We start from the raw sequence: 27413 nt of genomic DNA on the forward strand, positions 1-27413 counted from the left end.
TCTATGAATTCAATATTTCCATGCACTTTAAGTCACTCACAGTATCACTGTAATGTATTGCTTGGTTAAACGTGTCGAAACCATTGATGTAACCAAGTATTCACGATTCAGGGGTGGGACTAAATGATGAAATAAGAGTTGGCCACTGAAAAACAAATACTGATCTGAATATTAGGGGGATATGCCGCTTCCGATATCATTACACCTTATTCACAGCAGCGCCATCTTTGATTTTTGAATGAAAACGAGGCTGTGAGGGCTAGATTTACCACCTCTGCATGCAAGGTACAAAGCTGTAAAAAGCCCCTAGATCCCATCTGATTTTTCCAAAAACACTTCAAACTGCAGTACAGCCCATTGAAGAGCCTCACGGCCTCCTAGTCATTCGTCAAAAATCAAAGATGGCGCTGCTGTGAATACGGTCGAACATGGTTTCAGTCCAGGTTGAAAATATTTAACAATATACTAGAATGCATTTAGTTTTTACAGTGAAAGATCACAAATATTGGCACCTGCAAAATCGCACTAAAAAAAAATGAATTTTCACTATCGTCAGTTTTACTCAAACCTCCCATGTTCATATTACTCAAACATATATGTAACCAAGGGATCTTAAATTAACTGAGTTGATTTAACTTTTAAAAAGTGTTTTGTCAGCTTTACTTATTCCATGTGTGTTGGGACAACATGAATATTTTTCGTTTGGTTAACTGAAATTGGGCAGAGGATTTCTAGTTTCCAGTATGCTTTGCATGGGACACAGGGAGAGTACATGTTCAAATTAAAGAGGCGTTCACACTAGTCTTTGAGCACACTAATTTTTCCCAGACAACACAACGGACAAGAATATGATGTCACGTGAGAGGGCCTCTGGTTTTAGTAAATAACACTTCACAAATAACAAATAACAAATAATATTATATAAAAAATGTTAAAATATACCATCTTCTCACTTTCCAGCAACAATAAAAACATGCAACCTTGAAAGATGTATCCTTTGAATTTAGCCAAGAGGTTTGTGTGTGACGTTTCGATCTTCTGTTGCTCACGCATTCTCTCGCCATCCAGATTCGCAGGTCAGAGTTCACCAAGCTTGAACTTTGGTACGCAGCGTTGTATGAAATTTCTTAGCATGATCTTGTGTTTCTGGACTCCAGCGTTCTGATGCGTTTGAATGGGAGTGAATGGAGCGCAAAATGTAGTGTAACCGGCCCTTAAAGGGATAGTTCACCAAAAATGAAAATTCTCTCATTATTTACTCACCCCCATGCCATCCCACATGTGTATGACTTCTTTTCATCTGCTGAACACAAATAAAGATTTTTAAATGGATTTCTCAGCTCTTTTGGTCCATTCAATGCAAGTGAATGGGTGCCAAAATTTTGAAGCTCCAAAAATCACACAAGTTAGCATAAAGCTAATCCATAAGACTCCAGTGGTTTTATCTATGTCTTCAGAAGCGATATGATAGGTGTGGGTGAGAAACAGATCAATATTTAAGTCCTTTTTTACTATAAATTCTCCTCCCTTCTCAGTCGGTGTCCACTTTAACTTTCTCCTTCTTGTGTTTTTGGTGATTCGTATTCTTCATGCATATCGTCCCCTACTGGGGACCCATCAAATCACTTCTGAAGACATGGATTAAACCACTGGAGTCTTATGGATTACTTCTGTTTCCTTTATGTGATTTTTGGAGCTTCAAAGATCTGATCACCATTCACTTGCATTGTATGGACCTACAGAGCTGAGATATTCTTCTAAAAATCTTCATTTGTGTTCTGCAGAAGAAAGAAAGTCATACACATCTGGGATGGCATGAGGGTGAATAAATGATTAAATTAATAAATAAAATGTATTTGGGGATGAACTTTCCCTTTAAGTGTAATTTAATGTCTTTATGTAAGGTGAATATAAAAGGGGAGACTTGTTACTGTTCAATGTTTTATGTTAAGATTTGGAAGCATTTCTGTTATGTTGTAGTTTTGGGGGTTACCATCATGGTTAAGAGTGAGCCTGAGTTGAGGACCAACACAATTTAGAGTATTCTACATATTGCTTTATCTACTGAGCAATTGAACTGGTAGCATTCCAAGCATAGGCATCTAAAGCTCACCATATTTGATCACATCAAAGGCATGAATTATTAATGTGCTCAAGATAAATAGCAATACTTCGGGTGTACTGAGAATGAGGTTCATCTTTAGGACGTGGAAGCTCAGAATTTACTGTGCTGTTGTGTACTGTGTGTAACCCTGTTTAGACTGCAGGAAGCCAGAAGGTTCTGTAGACAGATATGGATTATTACTGTAGATGGACAAATATCATTGGGGTAGAACAGGAGATTAAGGTCAGATTTGTGTATTGCAATATTAGACACACATAATTCTCTGGTCTTGACAATACAACACACTTGACACAATGAGAGATGATTGCTCCATTTCCTTTTAATAGTCAAAATTACAAAATGATAACATGATCTACATAATCTACAAAATAATAACGTAATATTCATGATCATTGTAAGCATCAACATTTTGTTTTGCTCTGTTTATAGACATGCATACTGCTGAGAAATACAAAAATATAAATATAAATACATCCCATTATTATTTTTCTTTCCTTTTAACTGGTTTCTTGACTATAATTTAAAATAGTTTTAGAGTTTGATGAATTAAATGTGGTAGAGAACAATAAGGCATCGAGATGCATTGCCAGAGCTGTACAGTGATTAGAGGTATTATTTCAGCTTAATGCTAAATTAAAAAGAACCTAAATATGACCTGGACCTTGTTAAAACAACTACATTTCTAGACAGGAAGAACAAATTTTATAATAAAATTAAGTTCAGTAATAACCAGATATACCAGTATACAGTACCAACACTAAACTGATCAAACAAATCACGCCATTACAAAACCAAGACAACTCTTTTTTTTTTCTCCATAGTTTCTGTCAGCTTTGACACTTGAGCTAGTAGTGTTTTATTTCTCTTAATTTCACTTGAGCATACATGATTAAGCCCTTCTTTAAACACCATTCTCACATTCACAACAGAACAAGAAATGAAAACACAGTCTTTTACAAAAACAAAAAAACTTTTCCTATAATTCTTAGTGGAAGCAGTAACAACAGTTGCACTCCTTTTCTTTGATGGCCTGTTGCAATGAAAAATAGCATCACTTTTAAACATTTAATCTAAATATCACTCTCTTTGAATTTCTCAGTTCAGCACCTAACATCTGTTCCTCAGGAAAAGTCAGGCAGTGGATTCATTGTTTCATTGTTCTCCTCCGTATGGAAACGGATAAAAAATGTAAAAAAAAAAAAAATCAGAGGAGAGAATCGGAGAGGAAGAAAAACATATACATTTTTGTTCACTACACACCTACCAAATCCCCCACAGTACAGTCATGGCCAAATTATTAGACTCACAGCAAGCATCTTTGTGCTAAATCTGTAAACTGGAAGTCTGTTTAAAATGTCACAACAGTATCATTAAACTTCTGTTCAACACCTAGGACAGTGTTATTGATTAAAAGAGACCAATCACAGATCTTTCACTCAAAGTCTAGCAAAAAGTTAAAACACTTTATGCTGACTCACTGACAAGCGGCATCTCATATCAGACATTTTTGCATCGGCTCGATTGTGTGATTATCTCACCGCGTGGCGCAACCTGAAGCGTGTTGTGTCAGTAGGGTGGAAGACCCGGGTTCAAATTCTGCATTGATACCAGGAAGTTGTCATGTTCTCATAATAAGTGACGAGCGTGATTCAGAGGTTGCATCTTTCTCTCTAACATTACATTTCTACTCCAATGATGGTTTGGGTTGGTACAGTTTATAAAATATGCATTCCTGTACAGCTGAAAACAACTTGCTTTTGGCGCCCCTCTGTGGACATTACACCTGGAAAATGGAGCTCACACCTGCCCATACGCCCAACAACTCTTACAGCTAGCAACTACTAGTCTGACATCAAATTAAAATATTAGCGTTTTGATATTAGTGTTGCGTGTATTTTCCTTAAAATTTCTATAGACTGCTTTTTGTCAGGACCTTTATGAGCTCTTGAAACATTTCCTCGATCTGTGCATTAAAATGCTGGGTGAGTTGAATTTTTTCTGTTCCATCCCCTGCAGTCTATGAAGGAGCGACGCCTGATGGTGCCATCACAGGAAATTACAAGGTCACTTCCTAAAACCTATTCACTTACTGTCCTAACCTTCACCCGAATAGTAAAATCAATTACAATCTTCAAAAATAGACTAAATACACACACACCTTTACCAAGAGCATGATACTAACTCGTACATAAATAAATGTAATTTATGCCAATCGATGCCAACCGTAAATTGAAATCGAATTTACGGTTGGACGCTATTACCGATCCTACTGCTGGGGGCAGTAGCAGAAAACTGTTTTAGACTAGTCTTACAAGTTAGTTGTCTAAAACTTTGGTCTTCATTTTTTCAGTCAGTTGCATTAAAAATTAGACCGCTCTAATTTAAGATGAAAATGTAAGTCTGCATACCCTTACGCTAACTTTCATTGACATTCTATGTTGCCATGGAAAATAATTGTCAGCTGAGTTAGTGGGGGCTTCAGTTGAGGGCTGAGAGGGGCTTGAGTTGAGACTTTGTAGAAGATTTTGACTCATTAGAGTCCATTTTGAAGTATGCTATTCTTCTATTAAGAAAATATTTTCAGCGAAGGAAAACTGTGTTGAGTGCTCACTGTCGGACAAGTCATTCAGTGTCTTACTTTTACCACAATGCAATGCAAATTAGAAATTATTGTCTTACTAAATACAGCTGTAACTTATTTTATGCAACAGGTTTCTCTGGCATCTTTAGTTAGACTAATTGTTATATGCAGTCTTAAGTTAATGGCTATGTTTATGCAACCGGCCCCTGGTTGCTTTAAGATTATTTGTTGGCTGCGTAACTGGCCATAGCTTTTAAAAATCATAATACTATTCAGAAATCATACATACATTTTTCAGCAGATAAAAATGTATACTCTGCAGGGAAAAGCATTTGTACATAATGCACAGCTGTGCATAATGCATCATATCATGAGCAAAATGAACGATTTTGAATGCAGGAATCAAACCCACCCACAGATCACATGAGCTCCAGTGTCTTGACTACTACTGGTAGTTGCCTTTTCACTTGGCTGCTCATTTGCATAAATGTAAACTTTTCTCAACTTTTTCCAAGTCGCCTGACCAACATAATCACACGGTAAATCGACATAATGCTTCTGAATGTTCATGTACCCTGAAATTAACCCCGATCAATCCCATGGAAACCAGAAAGTCATCGATTCGGAGGTTGCATTTTTGCTCAAAAATTGTATTTGTACTCCATTGACGGTTAGGTTTAAGGGTTGGCGTTTGGGTTACGGTGTATGGTAAATAAAATATGCATTCTTGTTGACTGTATTACATCAATTACAAAAACAAAAAAAAACTCGCTTTTACCGCCACTCGATGGACATTTCACCCGGGAACTGGAGCTCAAACGTATCCATACGTTCAACAACACTTCCAGCTTCGGCCAATGGGGGGCAGTGATTCAAATATCTGTAAGCAAAAAACAAGTTCGCAAAAGCAAAACTTTCAACCTGCTGTCACCGAATTCACAGTGCGATCAGTTTGGCTGGACAAAAATCGCGTCACCGGCTGGCGCTAACACTTATGTCTGCAGAAATTGCCATCTCTTATTGAAAATTAATGATCTCCAGCAGTTTGAACGCCTTTAGAATAATGGTTGTCTTGATAATTACTGACAAATTCAGAGTCACAATTAAATAAACAGACACATGAGTTTAATTAATTATCAGTACTGAACTGACGCTACTAGGCACACACAAACAGAAACTATGCCTGTGTGTTTCTGGTTATAACAAAACAACTTTAAGTGAAATCTTTTCTCTGCAACTTTCCTCTCGTCCAACCTCTCATTTTCTGCTTTTTATTTTTGACCAGAGTTGGATATTATGACATATGAACACGACTTGATGCCAGGTTATGGCGGTGGAAGAGAAAGGTCTGGCAAACAAACAGGAAATCATATTACAGGCAGAGGAAATACAGTAGAAATACACAATCACAGTATCATCAAAGAGTCCTGCAGCCATGAAAAAAAAAGGTAAAAGGGAGAAAAGGAGAAAGCAAAAGAGTGGATCGAGCCAGTGCAACAGAGCAATGTGGCAATATTAAAAAAAAACACCGCCCTCAATGTCTCTGCTTGTCTCCTTTTCCACCTTCATACCCTGATCCTTCTTGTCAAGCCAAGATAACTTAGGAAGACAAAATACTGTCCTCCTGCCCCCTCAGCTAAACAAGAAAACATACATATTACTTAGATAACTATCTGGTTTTGGGAGGGCTAAGTGTAAAGTGACTATGGGGGAATTCACAAAGAATAAATTGCGCTTGTTGATAGTGCGGTTTATTTGCGTGCGCTGTCCGCGTTAAGCACCTGATTCACTGAAAGAATTATGCAAATCAGGTAATGGCACAAACACACCTAAACCTTTTGTGTTGAATGCAATTTGCAAGACAAAATTCCCGATTTTGTGGGCCGGTTTGGAGCGATAAGTTGTGGAAGATACAGTAGACTACCGTGATCTGGCATATTTTGCTGGGACTATACTGCATCGCTCCACCGCTGCGATCCAGACACATTAATTGGCTCTTTAAAATGACAAAAGTGCACTTCACTACTCGTGCCTGTATATATGCACGGTTAAAATGCTCTTCTCCATCATTTGATGAAATACTGCTGACATGATCTGAAAAATGTACACAAACATCTCTTTTTAATAAAATTCAGTTTACCACCTGCTTTCCAGTGGCTGGTAAAAACGTAAATGTTAATTGCGGCAAGCAAATAGTGCTGAATTTTGTAAACAAGACCCAATCTACAATAAACCTAATTTACATAGAAAGCAGCCATGTTTGCGCTAAAAAGATTGAAAAGTACTAATTTGAATACAGCGCAGCGGCAATTAAACTGCATTGTGAGTGTTTGTAAATAAAACGCAGGAATTCACGGTGAAATACCACGCACAAATGTGGCACAACTGTTAAGTGAATTTTCCCCTGCCTGTCCTATTATGTGCATCATTGAGAGGTGTTTTATCAAAATATATCATGCTACATTAGTTTTTATATGTGTGGTTCTGCGTGTGCATGTCATACAACATTTGAGCAATGTCCACTCAGAATGCCTTTTTTCACAGTTTCTCCTTGGCTTCTTGTGGTTCTTTAGTGTTTATGAACATGAATGGCTGTTTTGAGTCATACAGGTGTATGGGTAACAGCTACTTTTAAAACTGTGTGTTGTAATAGTGAATGTAGTTACTAGCATGTGTGCACTACAGGTCTGCTCTGCTAGCTCTGAGGTTGCGGGATGATGCTGGAGCAGTCGGTGACTAGCAGATCCACCACTGTGTTTCCACTCAAGAACATGGTCGGTGCCGAAACCATGTTGCACAGGGTGATCGTGCTTCCTGGGACCGCTTCGCTGGTGGTGGTGACGGGGTTGGGGTCACTCACAGGGGGATTGTGGGTACCCATGTGACCTTGCAGCTGGGTGGGGGTCTTGCAGTGCACACCACAGAGCTGACAAACCAGGACACCTCCAGAACCGGTGGTGCCAAACCCTCCTGCGCTCTCCTTCCACTCCTGACCGTGGTGCTTTTGAGCGTGAACGCGCAGGTACGTCAGTGTGGTGAAACCTGAAGGGATGGTGAGTTTGGGAGGTGAAGCACTGCATGTCTTAGAAGTGCTGCTGTGTTTAATTAACTGATGATTATGATTACCTCATAATTATTCGCTAATGATAAATACAGTCAGACAAGCTGATTAAGTGATTCATTTTTTTACGTTTTTGTTTATGCAATTAATACAGTTTGTTAAATGATAAATATTAGACAGACAGACAGACAGACTAGACTGGATGGATGGAGATAGATAGATACAGTTGTGCTCAAAAGTTTGCATACCCTGGCAGAAATTTTGAAATTTTGGCATTGATTTTGAAAATATGAGGATAGTCTTTTATTTAAGGATAGTGATCATATGAAGCCATTTATTATCACATAGTTCTTTGGCTCCTTTTTAAATCATAACGATAACAGAAATCACCCAAATGGCCCTGATCAAAAGTTTACATACCCTTGAATGTTTGGCCCTGTTACAGACACACAAGGTGACACACACAGGTTTAAATGGCAATGAAAGGTTAATTTCCCAACCTGTGGCTTTTTAAATTGCAATTAGTGTCTGTGTATAAATAGTCAATGAGTTTGTTAGCTCTCACGTGGATGCACTGAGCAGGCTAGATACTGAGCAATGGGGAGCAGAAAAGAACTGCCAAAAGACCTGCGTAACAAGGTAATGGAACTTTATAAAGATGGAAAAGGATATAAAAAGATATCCAAAGCCTTGAAAATGCCAGTCAGCACTGTTCGATCACTTATTAAGAAGTGGAAAATTTGGGGATCTCTTGATACCAAGCCAAGGTCAGGTAGACCAAGAAAGATTTCAGCCACAACTGCCAGAAGAATTGTTCGGGATACAAAGAAAAACCCACAGGTAACCTCAGGAGAAATACAGGCTGCTCTGGAAAAAGACGGTGTGGTTGTTTCAAGGAGCACAATACGATGATACTTGAACAAAAATTAGCTGCATGGTCGAGTTGCCAGAAAGAAGCCTTTACTGCGCCAATGCCACAAAAAAGCCCGGTTACAATATGCCCGACAACACCTTGACATGCCTCACAGCTTCTGGCACACTGTAATTTGGAGTGACGAGAACAAAATAGAGCTTTATGGTCGCAACCATAAGCGCTATGTTTGGAGAGGGGTCAACAAGGCCTATAGTGAAAAGAATACCATCCCCACTGTGAAGCATGGTGGTGGCTCACTGATGTTTTGGGGGTGTGTGTGAGCTCTAAAGGCACGGGGAATCTTGTGAAATTTGATGGCAAGATGAATGCAGCATGTTATCAGAAAATACTGGCAGACAATTTGCATTCTTCTGTATGAAAGCTGCGCATGGGACGCTCTTGGACTTTCCAGCACGACAATGACCCTAAGAACAAGGCCAAGTTGACCCTCCAGTGGTTACAGCAGAAAAAGGTGAAGGTTCTGGTGTGGCCATCACAGTCTCCTGACCTTAATATCATTGAGCCACTCTAGGGAGATCTCAAACGTGCGGTTCATGCAAGACGACCAAAGACTCTGCATGTCCTGGAGGCATTTTGCCAAGACGAATGGGCAGCTATACCACCTGCAAGAATTTGGGACCTCATAGACAACAATTACAAAAGACTGCACGCTTTCATTGATGCTAAAGGGGGCAATACACAGTATTAAGAACTAAGGGTATGCAGACTTTTGAACAGGGGTCATTTCATTTTTTTCTTTGTTGCCATGTTTTGTTTTATGATTGTGCCATTCTGTTATAACCTACAGTTGAATATGAATCCCATAAGAAATAAAAGAAATGTGTTTTGCCCGCTCACTCATGTTTTCTTTAAAAATGGTACATATATTTCCAATTCTCCAAGGGTATGCAAACTTTTGAGCACAACTGTAGATAGATAGATAGACAGACAGACAGACAGACAGATAGATAGATAGATAGATAGAAAATGCAATTAAAATGCTGCACCTTTTGTACTGTTTTTCAATCTGGATGTTAAATACCAGAGAAAAACTTAATGTACTGTTTTCTTCATTTATATCTATTTCTATTGTTTATATTTATTCTACAGCTTGTAATTTGTCTCTTTTTTTCTTAATTTTAAAATTGCACATTTGCTTTAATTATGAGAACTTGAAGCAATATATTCTATTTACTTAAATGTTTACTTAAAATACTTGAAGACTACATTTCATTATTTTAATTGAATTTGTTAATATTTATATTAATAATAGGGTTTAAAGCATCAATTTAGTGTGATTGATTACATTAAATGTTTTTACAAATTAATCATGCCTGCTTACCCATACCTAAATTCTGTAATACTAGTAAGTATTTTCCTACCATTGGAGCAATTCAAACTTGAAGTAACCTTGTGTTTTTTTAAGAGCTGCGACAGTAGGAGGCAGTCAGCGCGCCTCAAAGCTCACAAGCAGCGCAGCCATGCACACAACTAGAGTCAGGATGCGTTCTTGACAGCTGGACGAAACAAAACAGAATGCAGGGATCTCAAGACACGATTTTCATAGTTTCAACAACGTTTAACTTGACGCAACATCCTAAAAACGTGGTGTTTATGACGCTGAAAACCAGTGATAGACGGACAATCTATATACAGTGTATATATATATATATATATATATATATATATATATATATATATATATATATATACATGCGTACAGTATATTATAATAATTATTTGAAGTATTAGGTATCATTTATACTGAATTCTCTTTATTTTATTAAAGTTAAGTGGAGATTTAGAGTAAAAAAATGACCTAAATATTGTTCTGTTTCTCACCCACACCTATTTTTTCGCTTCTAAAGATAAGGATTTAAACAATGGAGTCTTATGGATTACTTTTATGTTTTCTTTATGTGATTTTTGGAGCTACAAAGGTCTGGTCACCATTCATTTGCATTGTATGGACCTACAGCGCTGAAATATTTTTCTAAAAATCGTTGTTTGTGTTCTGCAGAAGAAATAAAGTCATACACATCTGGGATGGCATGAGAGTAAATGATGAGAGATTTTTCATTTTTGGGTGAACTATTCCTTTAATTGAAATGAATTAGATTCATTAATCGTTATGTCATGGAATTAACTTAATAAAAAAATGTAATCGACTGACAGACCTAATTAATATTTCCTAATTAATATTTAATTTAATTAGATATAACTTTTTGCTGTGCAACTGAAATTTTACTGGTATTGGTTTTGATTACTGAAATTTTGGTATAGTGACAATCCTAATAGATAGATAGACAGACAGGTAGAGAAGGATACAGGATATAGGATAGTGAAGCAAGTATAAAATATAAAATATCATACTGCGGTTGCAGAGGTGGCAGGAGTGATGCTGTGATTGGTTGTGCACCCTCATGTGATCCGTGATGTAAGCAGCAGACAGCAGTTTGCCACAAATGTGACACGGAACCTTCTCTTCATGTCTGATCATGTGAGCGCGCAGTCTGTCCCGTGTGGCAAAGCTCGATTCACACGTCTGCACCAAACAAAACACACCTCCACATGTTGTAACAACAGCTTTACTATGTTATAATTAAGGTAAAAGGTACAATATGCCATGCAATATTGTGAATATTGTCATGACTACAGGCCGTCGTTAGGCACAATATGTAGTGGAGTGAAGATATTCACAACATAGCACAACCTCAAGTGCGTTATTGCTTCTGTAAAGAAAAATACATTATCATTACATTTTTCAAAAGTCCCTGATATATAAACTAAGGTTAAAAGTCGGCATTTTTGGGTACTGTGCAGAGATATAAATAGTAGCTTGGTGAACAGGTGTTTCAAGTCATAGTTGTTGCTGTAGTATGTTTTTTAGCACAGCTGTACTGACCAATCAGCATCCAGAACCAGAAACATCTGTTTTATAGCAAACCGATTAAAATTTTTTCTATTAACAACTTTTAGATAAAACAATACAATATCCTCACAAATATAAAAACATAAAATATATTTTAAAAAAGGTTTATAAGTGTAAAAGTTAACAGGCATTCTATAGGTTGTTTATGAAATTTTAAATAACAAAGATACTGTACACAAAAATAAACTCAAACTTCCATACAGGACATTTGAAGGGTCTTTCTGAAGAATGGACCTGTCTGACATGACTGTTGAGATGGTCAGGCCTGTGAGAAAGAGTGAAAAATATTTAGTTCATACTCAAAATATACAGTGCACTGTAAGAGCTTTTATGCTGTCTTAAAACCAGTTTTTTTTTAGACTGACCGTTTAAACTGCAGGTTATATGTGGACTGATCAGACTTTTTTCTATTCAGACTGCAGTCGCTTTTGCTAGCACGTGCACATTAGTTGTCATAGTAACGGTGCAAACTTGCATATGTTCACCATGCGTGAGTTGCATGAGTGTTTCGCAATGGATGTTTAGCCACTGTTTATTGTAACAAGGTTCGAGGAATGAGGAAGCGGGAGATGGCGAATCCAACTCAAAGGTACATTTATTTACACACACAAACTCGTTTGCTTTTCTGCGTAACGGTGAAGCTTCATATATAAACACTCAAAACTGAATGGCAGCGCCAACGCACACGAAGCTTGTCAGCTGGGTCTCTCTCTCTCCCTTACTCTGAGGCCTGGCCCCTTTTATTTCCACCGTCTCTCACTGTGAACAAAGAAACAGCAATTACCAGCAATTCATCTCAGGTGAAAACACTTACCACCTCCTCTCTTCCCAGACGAACGCTCGACCACGCCCTCGCCTCCACATTTATGTTTTCCATAAGGGCAATATCTAAATATTAAAGGGGTCATGACATGATGATTAAATTTGTATTTGATCTTTTAACATATAAGAGGTCTTTGTACTATAAAACATACTGTAAGTTTCAGAATTCAAAACTTCCTCCTCGCTGCAAAAAGAGCATTAGTTGAAACCAAGCTGTCAAAATGACTCGTTCTCTACTTCCTTTCAGATCGAGGCAAATCACTTTGCGACCACGAGGACTTAAAAGCGTACTGGGAATTGGGCATTCCAAATTGGGTGAAAAAGGGGAAAAATCTAAAAAAAAAGAAAAAAAGAAGCAGCACCAAAACTGACCGTTTCTGACAGAGGGTCAGAATGAGGGTGGAAAATGATCATGTTTTACAAATAAATTACTGTTTTTTGTGCACAAAACTTTACTAATATTATTAGTGAATCTCAAGGAACATATTAAAATAATAAAAAAGGCATGTCAAGACCCCTTTAACAAATTCGTCACAGACAAAAGCTTAAAAAACGGGAGGGATGGCTTATGTTTGTTGCTGCTAGGGTTTACAACGGTCCCGTTTTAGCCGGGGCGTCCCGTATTTTGGCCTATTTTGTTGTATTTTTGCAAGGCTTTTTGTCCCGTATTGAAGCATAAAAGGATCAATCCCCCATCCTGTACTGAAGTGCTCAAAATGCTCAAGCGTCCTGTATTCGTGTGAGACATTCAATATCTTAATGTGACTCACAGCCGCTATGTGTTACAGCATCTTAGCGTTATCTCTTTGGGTGGGTAAAGCCAAAGTCTGCATTATTTTAAAAGAGGTTTGCACTGCTTTGGCTGCCCTGTAACATATTCATGACACATGGGTGCATTCCATTTAGAAGCCCACTGCCCTGTTCCCCTTATAGACTTTACCTTCCACTGTCGGAGGGCTGAAAGGTGTAATAAAACATAAAAAAGTCATTCTGAACTCACTTTTTAAATCATTGTTTCTTGAAAATTCTCTTGTAACGTACCTACCGCGTGGCCATCATTACTGTTTTCCATTCAAATTGCCCTGTGAAGGCATCATTTATGCCGTTTGGAACACAGTGAATGACGGAACAAACACATGAAATGTGATCTGACCGTTCAGACTATGACGCATTACCAAAAATCTGATTTTAATCTATTTCCAAACCACTTAGTAATGTGACATGGATCAGGCTTGTAAAAATCTGATTTTATTTGCTTTTGTCCTTTTCAGACTACAAAAACCAAAACGGATTTGAGTCAGATAGTCCACAAAATCTAATTTTTTATGCCTGTGTGAACTTAGCCAAAGTATGTTCAAAATATGTGTGGGATGTGAGATCAAACAGGTTTGTCCTACCGTGAGAAAGCTTTAGCACAGTGCGGGCACACGTAGGGTTTCTCCACTCCTCCCTGATGGGATCTGACGTGATGGCTCATGCGGTCCTTCCTCTTGAAGCGCTGCTGGCAGATCGGGCAAGAGAATGGCTTCTCATCCGAATGGGAGAGCCTGTGTCTGTTCAGGTGGTACACATCCCTGAAGGCTTTGCCACAGGTCTCACATGCGTGGTTTTTACGCACAGGATTGGGATTCTGGTTCACTGGCCTCTGAGGGGGGAGAAAGGTATAGAAAAGTTATTTAACTGTGTAAGTAATGTAAGCATGTGATCCATATGTGATCTAAACACCTGAAATAATCTGATGCTACACTATGTGCCTCAATGACCGGTCCCAGTGATGTCATGTACATCGAGAAGAGGAGGGGGCCAAGCACTGATCCTTAAGGAACTGCGCTTGGATGGTTCGAGTCATATCTCACTGGCAGATCGTTCAAGGTCTCCTGGAGAGAAGAGGTGTCCAAGACACACCAGCTGACCACTGGGGTTCCTCAAGGATCAGTGCTTGGCCCCCTCCTCTTCTCGATGTACACAACATCACTGGGACCGGTCATTGAGGCACATGGCTTTTCCTACCACTGCTACGCAGATGATATGGCGCACTACCTGTCGTTCCAGCCTGATGACCCTACTGTCTCAGCTCGTATCTCTGCCTGCCTCTCGGACATTTCGACCTGGATGAAGGAACAACACCTTGCTCAACCTTGCCAAGAGATAACTCCTCGTGATCCTATCCAACCCATCTGTTGACCACAACCTCACTTTTCATCTTGGTTCAACTACACTAACACCAACCAGAACAGCCCAGAACCTGGGAGTGGTGGTAGATGACCAGCTTAATTTCACTGCACACATCTCATCAACCGCCAGGTCTTGCCGATTCGTACTTTACAACATCAGGAAAATCAGACCTTTCTTGTCTGAATATGCTAAACAACTCCTGGTCCAATCTCTGGTCATTTCAAGATGACTACTGTAAGGCTCTGTTGGCTGGCCTTCCAGCTAACACAATTAAGCCACTGCAGATGGTCCAGAATTCAGCAGCACGTCTGGTCTTCAATCAGCCAAAAAGGGCTCATGTCACCCCACTCTTGTTTTCACTCCACTGGCTACCTGTAGCTGCCCACATCAAATTCAAGGATCTGACTCTGGCTTTCAGGACAGCCAATGGAACCGCACCCTTTTACTTCAATTCACTTCTTCAGGTCTATGCTCCAACTCGCTCTTTGCGGTCTATGAGTGAGCGATGCCTGGTGGCCCAATCACAAAGAGGCTCAAAGTCTATTTCACAATCATTCACTTTCTCTGCTCCTCTGTGGTGGAATGCACTTCCAACCTCCACACGATCTGCTGTTACCTTCTCAACATACAAGAACCAGCTGAAAACACATCTGTTCCGTGAGCACTTAACCAACAAACACCTATTGCACTTACAACTGCACTCAACATGCACTTAATGTACAAAAATAATAATAATAATAATTCCTTGTCTGTCTCTTTCTTCTGTGCTAGCATCTTTACTACTCCAGCCACTGTGAGAACTTGGCAGTCCTATACTGCAGATGTTGTTAAACTTTGTATGACAAATTGCTTGCTATGTGAAGTGAGCTATCTACATGAGTCTGCAGTTGCATGTGTGTGTTTATTTACTTGTTTCACTTTATTTTAGAGTAGTATTCATTGCTAGACTTGTGCTGTTTATTTACTGTGTTGTACTGTGTTGAACTTGCATCACTTAAACGTGTGTGTGTGTGTGTGTGCTACATTGTTTTTGACTTGTCCTAGGGTATTCACAGCTAGGTTTAGAGTTGTTTGTTTATTGTGTATAAAACTAGCATTATTTTAGTGTGTCTCTAAACAGTGCTTCACTTGTTTTAGAGTATTATATATTGCTGAAGTTTAGCATTGTTTGCTGTCTACTCAAGTTGCATTTATTCCCGCGTTTGTCACCTCACACGACCCTTAGTTTTGATTACCCACTTGACTAGCTTTGTTGTGCTAAGCAGCATTAAGGCATATCCAGCTTTTTTCACTTAATGACCCGTTAGCAGCGTGTACATATTTGACGTGAATGCTGACGCGGAAGCCCTCGTGTAAAGTCCTCCTCATGTGAAGACCTACTTGTGTAAAGACCAGTGAGTCTACCTGTGCGAGTCCACCGAGCAAGGACACGACAAACCCCCACTCACCATAGCACTTTTGTTTCTTTTTAATTTTTATTTTTTTATATTTTCCTTCTACATTCCCATATGTCTACTCCATGAATAACATGTGCCTTCAAGCACATCCCTGTTATCTGTTACAGACAGTTTACCCAATATAGACACAAAGCAACCCACACAACCAGCGGACACTTTGCACATCAGCGCCTGCTCCACTCTCATTTTCAGTGGGACTCTGGAACTGCCAGTAAGCTGTGAACAAAGCTGACTTCATTCCAGCCTTCGCAACACAGTCCACCCTCAGCATCCTCGCACTGACAGAAACATGGATATGTCCAGAGGATACAGAAACACCCTCTAATCTCTCCAACAACTTCTCTTTCTCTCACACCCCTCGACATACCGGTAGGGGTGGGGGAACAGGTTTGCTCATTCCAAACAACTGGACATTTTTACCACACTACTCTCTATGTGACAATACTTCTTTTGAATTCCATGCTACTAATAAAATGCAACCCACAAAAATCCATGTTGTTGTCATCTATCACCCTCCAGGTCAGCTGGCAAACTTTCTTGAGGAGCTGGATGTCCTGCTGTCCTCCTTTCCTGAAGAAGGTATGCCACTTGTGGTTCTTGGAGATTTCAACCAAGACAAGCCCCAGGCCACTGAACTTCATGCTCTTCTGGCCTCGTTTGACTTGGAAAGACTAAGCACTACAGCAACTCACAGATCGGGCAACCAGCTGGACCACATTTTTACACGTAACTGTACCAACATAAATATTCTTGTAACACCTTTATATGTCTCTGATCACTACTTTGTTCAATTCAACATGATTCTCTCATTTATATTAAAACAGACTCCACCTTTGGTTTCCTTTCGCCGTAACCTCCGTTCTCTTTCACCCACACGCCTTTCTACTACTGTCTCTACCACTCTTTCCCACCCTGGATGAAAACACTGCCACAGACACAGGTTGTTACCTACTTTAACAACCTGTCTAGACAGCATCTGTCCTCTCTGCTATAGGGCTGCACGTATGACACCACCCAGCCCCTGGCTCTCTGATGTTCTTTGTAAACATCGGACTGACCTTAGGGCGGCTGAGAGGAGATGGTGGAAATCTAAAGATCCAGCAGATCTGGGTAAGTATCAGTCTCTGCTTGCATCTTTTTCAGATAAAGTTAAATCTGCAAAAACCCCCTATTACCAGGACAAGATCAACAGCACCACAGACAATTGCAGTTTATTTAGAACATTCAACACACTTCTCTGTCCTCCCCTTCCACCGCCTGACGCCTCACTGACAGCAGATGTCTTTGCCACATTTTTTACTAATAAAGTTACAACCATCAGCAATACATTCCCAGCACCACACCCTCTCAAACACCCGCCTCCTGTATGCAGCTCTTCTGTCTCTATGTTCTCTCCTCTGACTGACACTGTGGTCTCTAAACTCCTCCTATCCAACCACCCCACCCCCTGTTCCCTTGACCCCATTCCTTCCCACCTTCTCCAAGCCATCTCACCATCCATCCTACCTGCACTCACACACATAATTAACAGATCTCTACTTACAGGCATTTTTCCCACTACATATAATAAGCTTGAGTAAACCTGCTGCTTAAAAAACCTGCACTTAACCCCACACAAGTAGAACACTACAGACCAGTCTTTCTCATCCCATTCATGGCGAAAACACTTGAAAGGGCAGTTTTCAATCTCTCGCAGAACAAGCTTCTGGATGACAATCAGTCAGGTTTCAAAAGTGGACATGCCACCGAGACTGCCCTGCTGTCTGTCACTGAGTCGCTGAGACAGGCAAGAGCTGGATCCAGATCATCCGTCCTGATTCTACTGGACCTTTCTGCAGTCTTTGACACAGTCAACTATCAGATCCTACTCTCCACCCTCGCTACTCTGGGCATCACAGGAACTGTGCTTGACTGGTTTAATTCCTATCTCTCAGGTAGGTCCTTCAAGGTAGCCTGGAGAGATGAGGTGCCCAAGTCATGAACCCAATCATCAAAGATTTAATAAACAGTATACAGGGCATCCGGAAAGTATTCACAGCGCTTCACTTTTTCCACATTTTGTTATGTTACAGCCTTATTCCAAAATGGATTAAATTCATTATTTTCCTCAAAATTCTACAAACAATACCCCATAATGACAATGTGAAAGAAGTTTGTTTGAAATCTTTGCAAATTTATTAAAAATAAAAAATGAAAGAAAACACACGTACATAAGTATTCACAGCCTTTGCCATGACACTCAAAATTGAGCTCAGGTGCATCCTGTTTCCACTGATCATCCTTGAGATGTTTCTACAACTTTATTGGAGTCCACCTGTGATAAATTCAGTTGATTGGACATGATTTGGAAAGGCACACACCTGTCTATATAAGGTCCCACAGTTAACAGTGCATGTCAGAGCACAAACCAAGCCATGAAGTCCAAGGAATTGTCTGTAGACCTCCGCGACAGGATTGTATCGAGGCACAGATCTGGGGAAGGGTACAGAAAAATTTCTGCAGCATTGAAGGTCCCAATGAGCACAGTGGCCTCCATCATCCGTAAATGGAAGAAGTTTGGAACCACCAGGACTCTTCCTAGAGCTGGCCGCCCAGCCAAACTGAGCGATCGGGGGAGAAGGGCCTTAGTCAGGGAGGTGACCAAGAACCCGATAGTCACTCTGACAGAGCTCCAGCATTTCTCTGTGGAGAGAGGAGAACCTTCCAGAAGAACAACCATCTCTGCTGCACTCCACCAATCAGGCCTGTATGGTAGAGTGGCCAGACGGAAGCCACTCCTCAGTAAAAGGCACATGACAGCCTGCCTGGAGGACTCTCAGACCATGAGAAACAAAATTCTCTGGTCTGATGAAACAAATATTGAACTCTTTGGCCTGAATGGCAAGGGTCATGTCTGGAGGAAACCAGGCACCACTCATCACCTGGCCAATACCATCCCTACAGTGAAGCATGGTGGTGGCAGCATCATGCGTGGGGATGTTTTTCAGTGGCAGGAACTGGGAGACTAGTCAGGATCGAGGGAAAGATGAATGCAGCAATGTACAGTGACATCCTTGATGAAAACCTGCTCCAGAGCGCTCTGGACCTCAGACTGGGGGCGGAGATTCATCTTGCAACAGGACAACGACCCTAAGCACACAGCCAAGATAACAAAGGAGTGGCTACGGGACAACTCTGTGAATGTCCTTGAGTGGCCCAGCCAGAGCCCAGACTTGAACCCGATTGAACATCTCAGGAGAGATCTGAAAATGGCTGTGCACCGACGCTCCCCATCCAACCTGATGGAGCTTGAGAGGTCCTGCAAAGAAGAATGGGAGAAACTGCCCAAAAATAGGTGTGCCAAGCTTGTAGCATCATACTCAAAAAGACTTGAGGCTGTAATTGCTGCCAAAGATGCTTCAACAAAGTATTGAGCAAAGGCTGTGAATACTTATGTACATGTGATTTTTTTCATTTTTTATTTTTAATAAATTTGCAAAGATTTCAAACAAACTTCTTTCATGTTGTCATTATGGGGTATTGTTTGTAGAATTTTGAGGAAAATAATGAATTTAATCCATTTTGGAATAAGGCTGTAACATAACAAAATGTGGAAAAAGTGAAGCGCTGTGAATACTTTCCGGATGCACTGTATATTGTTGAGAAGATAATTTGCATTCCCTTCTGTCTCATAAATGTTCACACCCCATTCATAATTTATACAATTATAAGAGATAAAAAATTTTTTTCTTACATTACAGATAATTACATATAGTATGCTTACAGTAGTAGTATGTTGTCTTCTTAAGCATCAATGAATGTTTGCACCTTGTGTAATAGTTGTGAACAAGTCCCTCAATTGTCCTAAGTGTCAAAGACTAAGCTTGATCTCATATACAGTATATATATATATATATATATATATATATATATATATATATATATATATATATATATATATCTATGTGTGTGTGTGTGTGTGTGTGTGTGTGTGTATATATATATTAGTCTTTCTTTACTGTTACCGGATGGCTCAGACACAGAGACTACAAGAGTGCAAATTGAATGAAATCCCAGATGCAGTTTATTGTGCTACTCCAATCCTAATAAATAATTACCAGAAGAAGAAAAAAAAAGTGGTACACAAGACGGGACTTTTAATTATAAAGAAGCCCGAAATACATATGGGACTCTTATTTTGAAATGTCTGTGCTCCCAGTTGTAAACTCACTGATGGCTGAATCGCTGAGAAAGTGAATCGGCACTGGCTACCGGTTGATGCACGTATCAAATTCAAGGCTCTGATGCTGGCATACAGAACAGTCACTGGGTCTGCTCCAGCATATCTAAAATCATTTCTGCAGAGCTACACTACCGGTCAAAAGTTTTGAAACACTTACTCATTCTTTACTATAATTTGTTTTTCCACATAAATGGAACTATGGGAATTATGTTGTGACTAAACAAAATCCAAAATAAATCAAAACTGTGTTATATTTTAGCATCTTCAAAGTATTCACCCTTTGCCTAGAATTTGCAGACATGTACTCTTGACATTTTCTCAACCAACTTCTTGAGGTATCGCCCTGGGATGATTTTTAAACAGTATTGAAGGAGTTCCCATCTATGTTGGGCACTTATTGGCTGCTTTTCTTTATTATTTGGTCCAAGTCATCAATTTCAAAAACTTTTTTTTTTAGTTTTATAATTAAATAAATTAATATGGTGGCACAATTATATTTTTGTCTAAATAATTAAAACTAATTTCAAACATTTAAGCATACACCTTCAGATCAAAAGATTTTTAAGATCATGAGAAACATTTCAGTCAAGTGTTTCAAAACTTTTGACCAGTAGTGTACGTTCCCACCAGAAGCCTGCAGTCGGCTAATGAGCGGCGCTTTTTTTTGTACCAACACAAAGAGGCACCAAAACACTTTCTCGGACTTTCGGTTTCACTGTACCACGTTGGTGGAATGACCTTCCCAACTCCATCTGTGAAGTAGACTCACTCTTCAAAAAAACGCCTAAAAACTTTTCCATGAGCACTTAGCCATTCATTCATAAAAAAAAGTACAAATAAAAATTATATATATTCTTGGTGCACTCTGTCTTGGATCCTACTATTTTGATGCTAGTGAAACTTTGTAATGCAGCATTTTTCATACCACTGTCTCCTTAAGATGAATCGCTTATTGAGTATTATTCCTCTTTTGTAAGTCGCTTTGGATAAAAGCATCTGCCAACTGAATAAATGTAAATATAATGTATGTGTCCCATTTGTAAGTCGCTTTGGATAAAAGCATCTGCCAATTGAATAAATGTAAATGTAATGTATGTGTCTCATTTGTAAGTCGCTTTGGATAACAACGTTTGCTAAATGACTAAATGAAAATGTAAATATAATGTATGTTTCCACTTATGACATTCGAAAGTGAGAATACACACGGATACCCACCTGTACAGGCTCCCCTGTTGCCATGACAACAGCAGCAGGAGGAGGGAGGGCGGTCACAGTGGAAGCCATGCTCTCCATAGCAACTTCATTTCCATCTTGAGTGGCCAGGACTTGTGTGTGGTGAGGGGGCAGCATGGCAGCAGGAGGCAGCATTTGGGGTTGCTGCTGGGGTATGGGCAGGTGGAGGAGAGAAAGGGGGACAGTGTGTCTTTCTGTACTCTCTTTGGCCATAGCCTCTCGGCTTTGGGAGCCACCCTTCATGCGGATACCGGTGTGGACGGATTGGTGACGCCGCAGGTTGTAGCTGTTCTTAAACTGTTTGCTGCATATAGAGCAGATATGAGCCGCACGGGCCGGTCTGGACACAGGCTTCACTGGAGAAGGGATTGAGAGCGAGAAAGAGTGTTATTAATAAGAAGTAACAAAATTACAGACTCTTTGACCAATGAATGACCATGAATTTTCCAGTCGTTCATGATTACTGGATAAGATTTTTTTTTTTTTATTATTTTACAGAGCAGTGATTCTCAACTGGGTTTGCATTGTTACCCAACACAGTAATAAACATAACATATTTAATGTAGTCTGGGTTGTATTTTTTTTCCCATGCAAAAAGTCATGGTTTTCAAGGTTGAGGGCATGTTACACAACCTGTCCATGTTGCTGTCAACCTAGTTTGGCTAGCTTCTACCAAGTGACATGAACTGGTGCAAAACCGTCAAGTTAAAACCTTTAAAGTCAACAACAAAAGATATGGGGTGCATTTTCACCTCTTTTTTGCTATTTTATTTATTTATTTTTATCCCCTTTTCTCCCCAATTTGGCATGCCCAATTCCCACTACTTAGTAGGTCCTCGTGGTGGTGCGGTTACTCACCTCAATCCGGGTGGCGGAGGACAAGTTTCAGTTGCCTCCGCTTCTGAGATAGTCAATCCGCGCATCTTATCACGTGGCTCGCTGTGCATGACACCGCGGAGACTCACAGCATGTGGAGGCTCATGCTACTCTCCGCGATCCACGCACAACTTACCACACGCCCCATTGAGAGCAAGAACCACTAATCGTGACTGCGAGGCGGTTACCCCATGTGATTCCACCCTCCCTAGCAACCGGGCCAATTTGATTGCTTAGGAGACCTGGCTGGAGTCACTCAGCACAACCTGGATTCAAACTCGCGACTCTAGGGGTGGTAGTCAGCGTCAATACTCGCTGAGCTGCCCAGGCCACTTATTTTTGCCATTTTAAAAGTCGATAAGCCAATTTACATTGCAATTTTATTATATGTTTACTTTTATTTTATTACTTACATTTAGTATTGTTTTTTTCCATAATTGGTCAAGACCACCAGTTGAATGGTTCCCCAGATAAGAGGCCAACCGATAATGGATTTTGCAGATACTGATAACTTAGGTGGTGGGAAAAGCCGATAACCGATTAATCAGCCGATAGTTTTTAAAATAGATTTTTAGAAAGATAAAACATTTTCTTAGACTTTCCTTACTTTGATGGGCACAGACATAGAGGCTACAAGAGTTTAAAATGAACAAAATCCCAGAAGCAGTTTATTTTTTGACCAAAATCCCAATAATAACCTAAAAGAATTAAGATTTGGTGCATAATGCAGGATAGTCGACTTTCGGTTAACCGTTCAACGTGCCACTATTCGAACACCAAAATCACTATTCGGTTATTCTACACGTGCAATAGAGGTCTTCAACCTGACCCAAACTCGACGAGTTCTGACAAACCATTGGGTTTTTCGGCTGGGTTTGGGTCAGTTTTTCAAGTATTGGGCGAGTTAGGGGCTGTTCAAACATGCTTTGGTGTGCGTCTGTGCTGTTTTTCTATACTTTTAATACGCAAAGGACGGATATCTTCGACTATTGCACTGAATCTCACTGTTTTTTTCTTTCAGCGTCTCGCAAGTAGGTATAGCTGCAGGCCGGAGATCTCCAAATGGGGGCGGAATCTCCAAAATAGGGTGTGGTTTCTCCAGAAGGCGGCGGGGTTACTCCAAAAGGGGGTTGCGCCAACTCCAAAAGGGGCGACACCTCCACAAGCGGTTAGGGTAAGAAAAAGGGTTAGGTAAGGGTCTCCCTATTTCTTTGCTGGTGATTTGGAGCTCCCGCCCCTTTTTGGAGCTTTGTCTGCAGCTATATCCTTCTCGCATCTCGCAGGATGGGCGCATTTTTTAACACCAAGTAAAGTTAAAAAATAACTTTAATATTTATAAAAACGCATCTCGAAACACTTGCGTTGTGTTTCATTTGTTGTGCTGCTTTCTGAGGAAGTTTAGTTTGCAAAGAGGACTTCATGTGACTGTTACACCATTTAACATGATTTACAGGTTGTTTTTCACCGAGCAAAGATCGGCGATTGATAAACGGTAAGTCAGTGTTTTTTCTCTTTTGCTCTGGTGTGCATATTTATGTACAATAATAATTAGACAAGTTCAATGCAATTTGATTTTGAACCATTTAAAAATCAAAGCACTCCAAAGAGGCTATTTAACCACAGCAGTTTAACTCCCGCACATGACAATACTTGTGTTCGCTGCCTCACAGAAATGTACAAGAGAAATGTCTATTTTGGGTCATAGCTCACTGTGCAATTTATTTGCTGCTACTTTAAGTAGTGTTTGAGGAAATTACAGTGCAACAAACGTTCTTTATTCCCACATCCTAACTAAAAAACAATTAATGGTTTGTGAAACCTCGCAGTTAACTGCATGTTAAAAACGGTAACCGTGGGGGCTTGGGTAGCTCAGCGAGTATTGACACTGACTACCACTCCTGGAGTCGCGAGTTCGAATCCAGGGCGATGAGTGACTCCAGCCAGGTCTACTAAGCAACCAAATTGGCCTGGTTGCTAGGAAGGGTAGTCACATTGGGTAACCTCCTTGTGGTCGCTATAATGTGTGGTTCTCGGTGCGGCGTGTGGTGAGTTGTGTGTTGATGCCTTGGAGAATAGCGTGAAGCCTCCACACGTGCTACATCTCCGCGGTAACGCACTCAACAAGCCACGTGATAAGATGTGCGGATTGACGGTCTCAGACGTGGAGGCAACTGAGATTTGTCCTCCGCCACCTGGATTAAGGCGAGTCACTATACTACCACGAGGACTTGGGGAGAATTTCTCCAAATTGGGGAGAAAAGGGGAGGAAAAAAAAAAAGGTAACCATGCACATTCATATCTGTAAACAAACCCAAAACATACTGGGGACTTTTATTTTGAAATGACAGAGACTTGGCCCTGTTACATTGCTCTATAATAAGTATTAACAAAATTTAGCTTTTTATAGTATATTTGTTCAACAAGATGTGTGATATTTACATTTCACCAGACAGAGTTTAATGAGGAATAAGGTTTATTATTATTCACAAGATATGAGTTGGAGAAATTATGTACGTGATGACATTTTCATATATTTCTTAAACGGCACGTTTCCGTTTAGTCGAATCTTTCTTTTCATGCCCTCATTTCAATTTAGAACGCTTGACTATCTAATCCAAATAACTAAATGTGCATTGAAGTGAGGATATAAATATTGGATGAATATGGTAAATGAACACAGATTTAGATAAAGCATATTTCCATGAGGTGTCAGTAATTGTTTTTATGTCACTTCTAGAGGCCGCTGTTATACTGTTTTAACTGTAGAATCATCCAGCTCCGATAACAGAGGAACACAGAGGAATAGAAAAAACAAAAACTATTGGCAGCGACCAGCGTTGTATTTCGCCGATAACTGATAGTTCCAAAAGCAACTATCGGCACCGATTAATCGGTAAAACTGATATATCGGTCTACCTCTAATAGAGATAGCAAAGAGCTCTTTCTAGCCGATTATATCTTTTAGAGCGGAGTAAAATAAGAAAACCATGGAATTATTTTCCGTTAATATATTCTATATATTAAATGTATATTCACTACAGAACTTCAATGACTTTTCCATGCTTGGAAATCTCTACTACTATTATTTTACATGTATTCCATGACCATAGGTACCCTGTGCAGAGGTGGGAGACTAAAAACGACATAAAAAACGTCAACCGAAAAGCCTCTGTCGCCCGAGTGTCTTCGGCTGAAGAAGATAAAACTGTATTGCAAGGAGCCGTAATATTGTACTGCTCACAGAGGAACACAGAGCAACCACAGAAAACCTCCAACCCCTCCCAGGCAGTTGTCTCCTTTCTCTCCAAACCTCCCTCCCATTCACCATTCCTCCCTCTCACCCACCAGGTACAGGGTCCTCATTGAGAGCAGCAGTGTCCACTGTCGATGGGGGCGGAGTTATGTGCTCGGTGGGTGGGGTTTGAGGAGAGGTCGTGTGGACAGCCAGAAGTTCTGATTGGAGGGAACCCTCCACTTGGGCCTGAGAAGGTGTGGTCTGGGAAAGAACAATCACAAAGTACTAAGTTTGAATTCAAAACTTCGGTGTAGGTATTATTCAGAGACAACTGGTTGCCTGACTGGAGTGAAACTCTCTGCAGCTGGTCATCATTTTAAATGTAGTCATGTAGACATTGATATAACTCGGTAATAACAAGAATGAAACATTCATTCACACATATACATAAACAAGCCATGTTCAACCTCACCTGAAAAAGAAAATTGCTCCACGCGGCATCCATTTTGTTCCAAAGCGATGAATATTATAATACTATAATAACCACACAATCAAGAATAATAGCGCACCATTGGCACCTTTAAATCGTCTATAGTTTGCAAATATTGCACGTTTGGAGGTGTTTTCAAACTGTCCCCCTTTAAAACATGCTTAAAATCTCTTTCCGCTTATTTAATTACCGGTCCAGATTACCAGGCAATAATGCACACAATTCGGTATTCACTTTAATCTAACTTTAACCCTTATCACCGAGACATCACAACAACAACAACAACAAAAAACTAGTATTTATTATTTTGCATGACTTAAAAAAATCTATATTTGCACACGAAATCAATAATGTTATTTCTATTTCTACACTCTTACATCATGCATTACAAAACAGGAGTTGATGCATTTAGACGTTAAAAAACGGTTACACGTAATGCGATTGACGCATTTGAAATAGTAAAACTTAAAGGCTGCTATGCATAAATCAGTGTTTTTTTCCCCCTCGGTTCCCCCCGATAGGCCAATCGGGTATTTGTCGAAGCCTCGCAGTTGGATTCAAGCTCTGACCCCGGCGAATAACACTTGAGCCCGGCCGCAGCCCGCCGCTCCACCACGGCGCTTCAATTCACACGATGTCATCTTTCTTTTTTTATCGCGCACTCTCTCTCTCTCCCTCCCTCCCTCCTGTCTCTTTCTTCCTTTTCTTTTTTAATTCCTCTTTCTTCTACCCCCTCCTCTCCTTTTTTTCCTCTCTCCGCTATGTCCCAGTTGTTGTTAAAGGGATGGCACTGTTCCCCCACCTCCTGTTTCCGCCGCTTTCCTCTCGGAATCTGAGCCGACAGAAATGGAATAACGCCATGGCGCTGTGTACATCACAGGACCCCGGACTACTGATCGAGCTTTAAAAAAGAAACAGACAAACAACTCTTTCTGTGATGCTTCAAACGAATCTGTACTACATATCTTTTGGCACTGTCCAATTATAAACATAAATAAATAAATAAACAGTTGTGCATTTATTACTGAATATTTGCTTACTTCTATTTTAAGTATTTTATTGTTGATATTTTACTGTTACTTGCCGAATTTTATAACTTTCCAAATTTAGTAGCTAACACCTATATTTATTGTATTTAAAAATGAAATCAAGCCGTATTTCCAAACATTTCTAACTTCTAAAAATGCAAAAAAAAATAAAATAAAATAAAATAAAATAAAAAAAATAAAAAAAAATAAAATGACATACTGTGAGCCTGCGCTTTCTTTTTATTTATTTGTAATGTGCAAAT

General features: G+C 39.9%; 2 protein-coding genes across 2 annotated transcripts in view; one reads left to right on the forward strand and one right to left on the reverse strand.

Moving 5' to 3' along the window:
* The window catches only part of LOC127427395 (NIF3-like protein 1), a 173214-nt gene that overhangs the window by 87382 nt on the left and 58419 nt on the right, over positions 1-27413 (forward strand). The gene's annotated exons all lie outside the window — the stretch shown is intronic.
* mazb (MYC-associated zinc finger protein b (purine-binding transcription factor)) lies at positions 2425-26918 on the reverse strand. Its single transcript, XM_051674986.1, has 7 exons — positions 26105-26918; positions 25743-25893; positions 21504-21877; positions 13832-14079; positions 11814-11877; positions 11054-11225; positions 2425-7748 (listed from the first exon to the last, which is right to left on the reverse strand). The coding sequence occupies exons 1-7, from the start codon at positions 26135-26137 to the stop codon at positions 7402-7404; spliced, it is 1389 nt and encodes a 462-aa protein (XP_051530946.1). The 5' UTR covers positions 26138-26918; the 3' UTR covers positions 2425-7401.

The sequence above is a fragment of the Myxocyprinus asiaticus genome, chromosome 36 (assembly GCF_019703515.2).
Source record: "Myxocyprinus asiaticus isolate MX2 ecotype Aquarium Trade chromosome 36, UBuf_Myxa_2, whole genome shotgun sequence".
NCBI classification, from domain to species: domain Eukaryota; kingdom Metazoa; phylum Chordata; class Actinopteri; order Cypriniformes; family Catostomidae; genus Myxocyprinus; species Myxocyprinus asiaticus.

Bases quoted from the DNA above. Each gene is read 5' to 3' on its own strand.
- mazb (XM_051674986.1), bottom strand. From the start codon at position 26,137: ATGGATGCCGCGTGGAGCAATTTTCTTTTTCAG. The intron at 21,878-25,742 runs GTGGGTGAGAGG...TCCCTTCTCCAG, and splicing joins CAATGAGGACCCTGTACCTG to TGAAGCCTGTGTCCAGACCG. The intron at 7,749-11,053 runs GTATGATATTTT...CCATCCCTTCAG, and splicing joins CTGCCACCTCTGCAACCGCA to GTTTCACCACACTGACGTAC.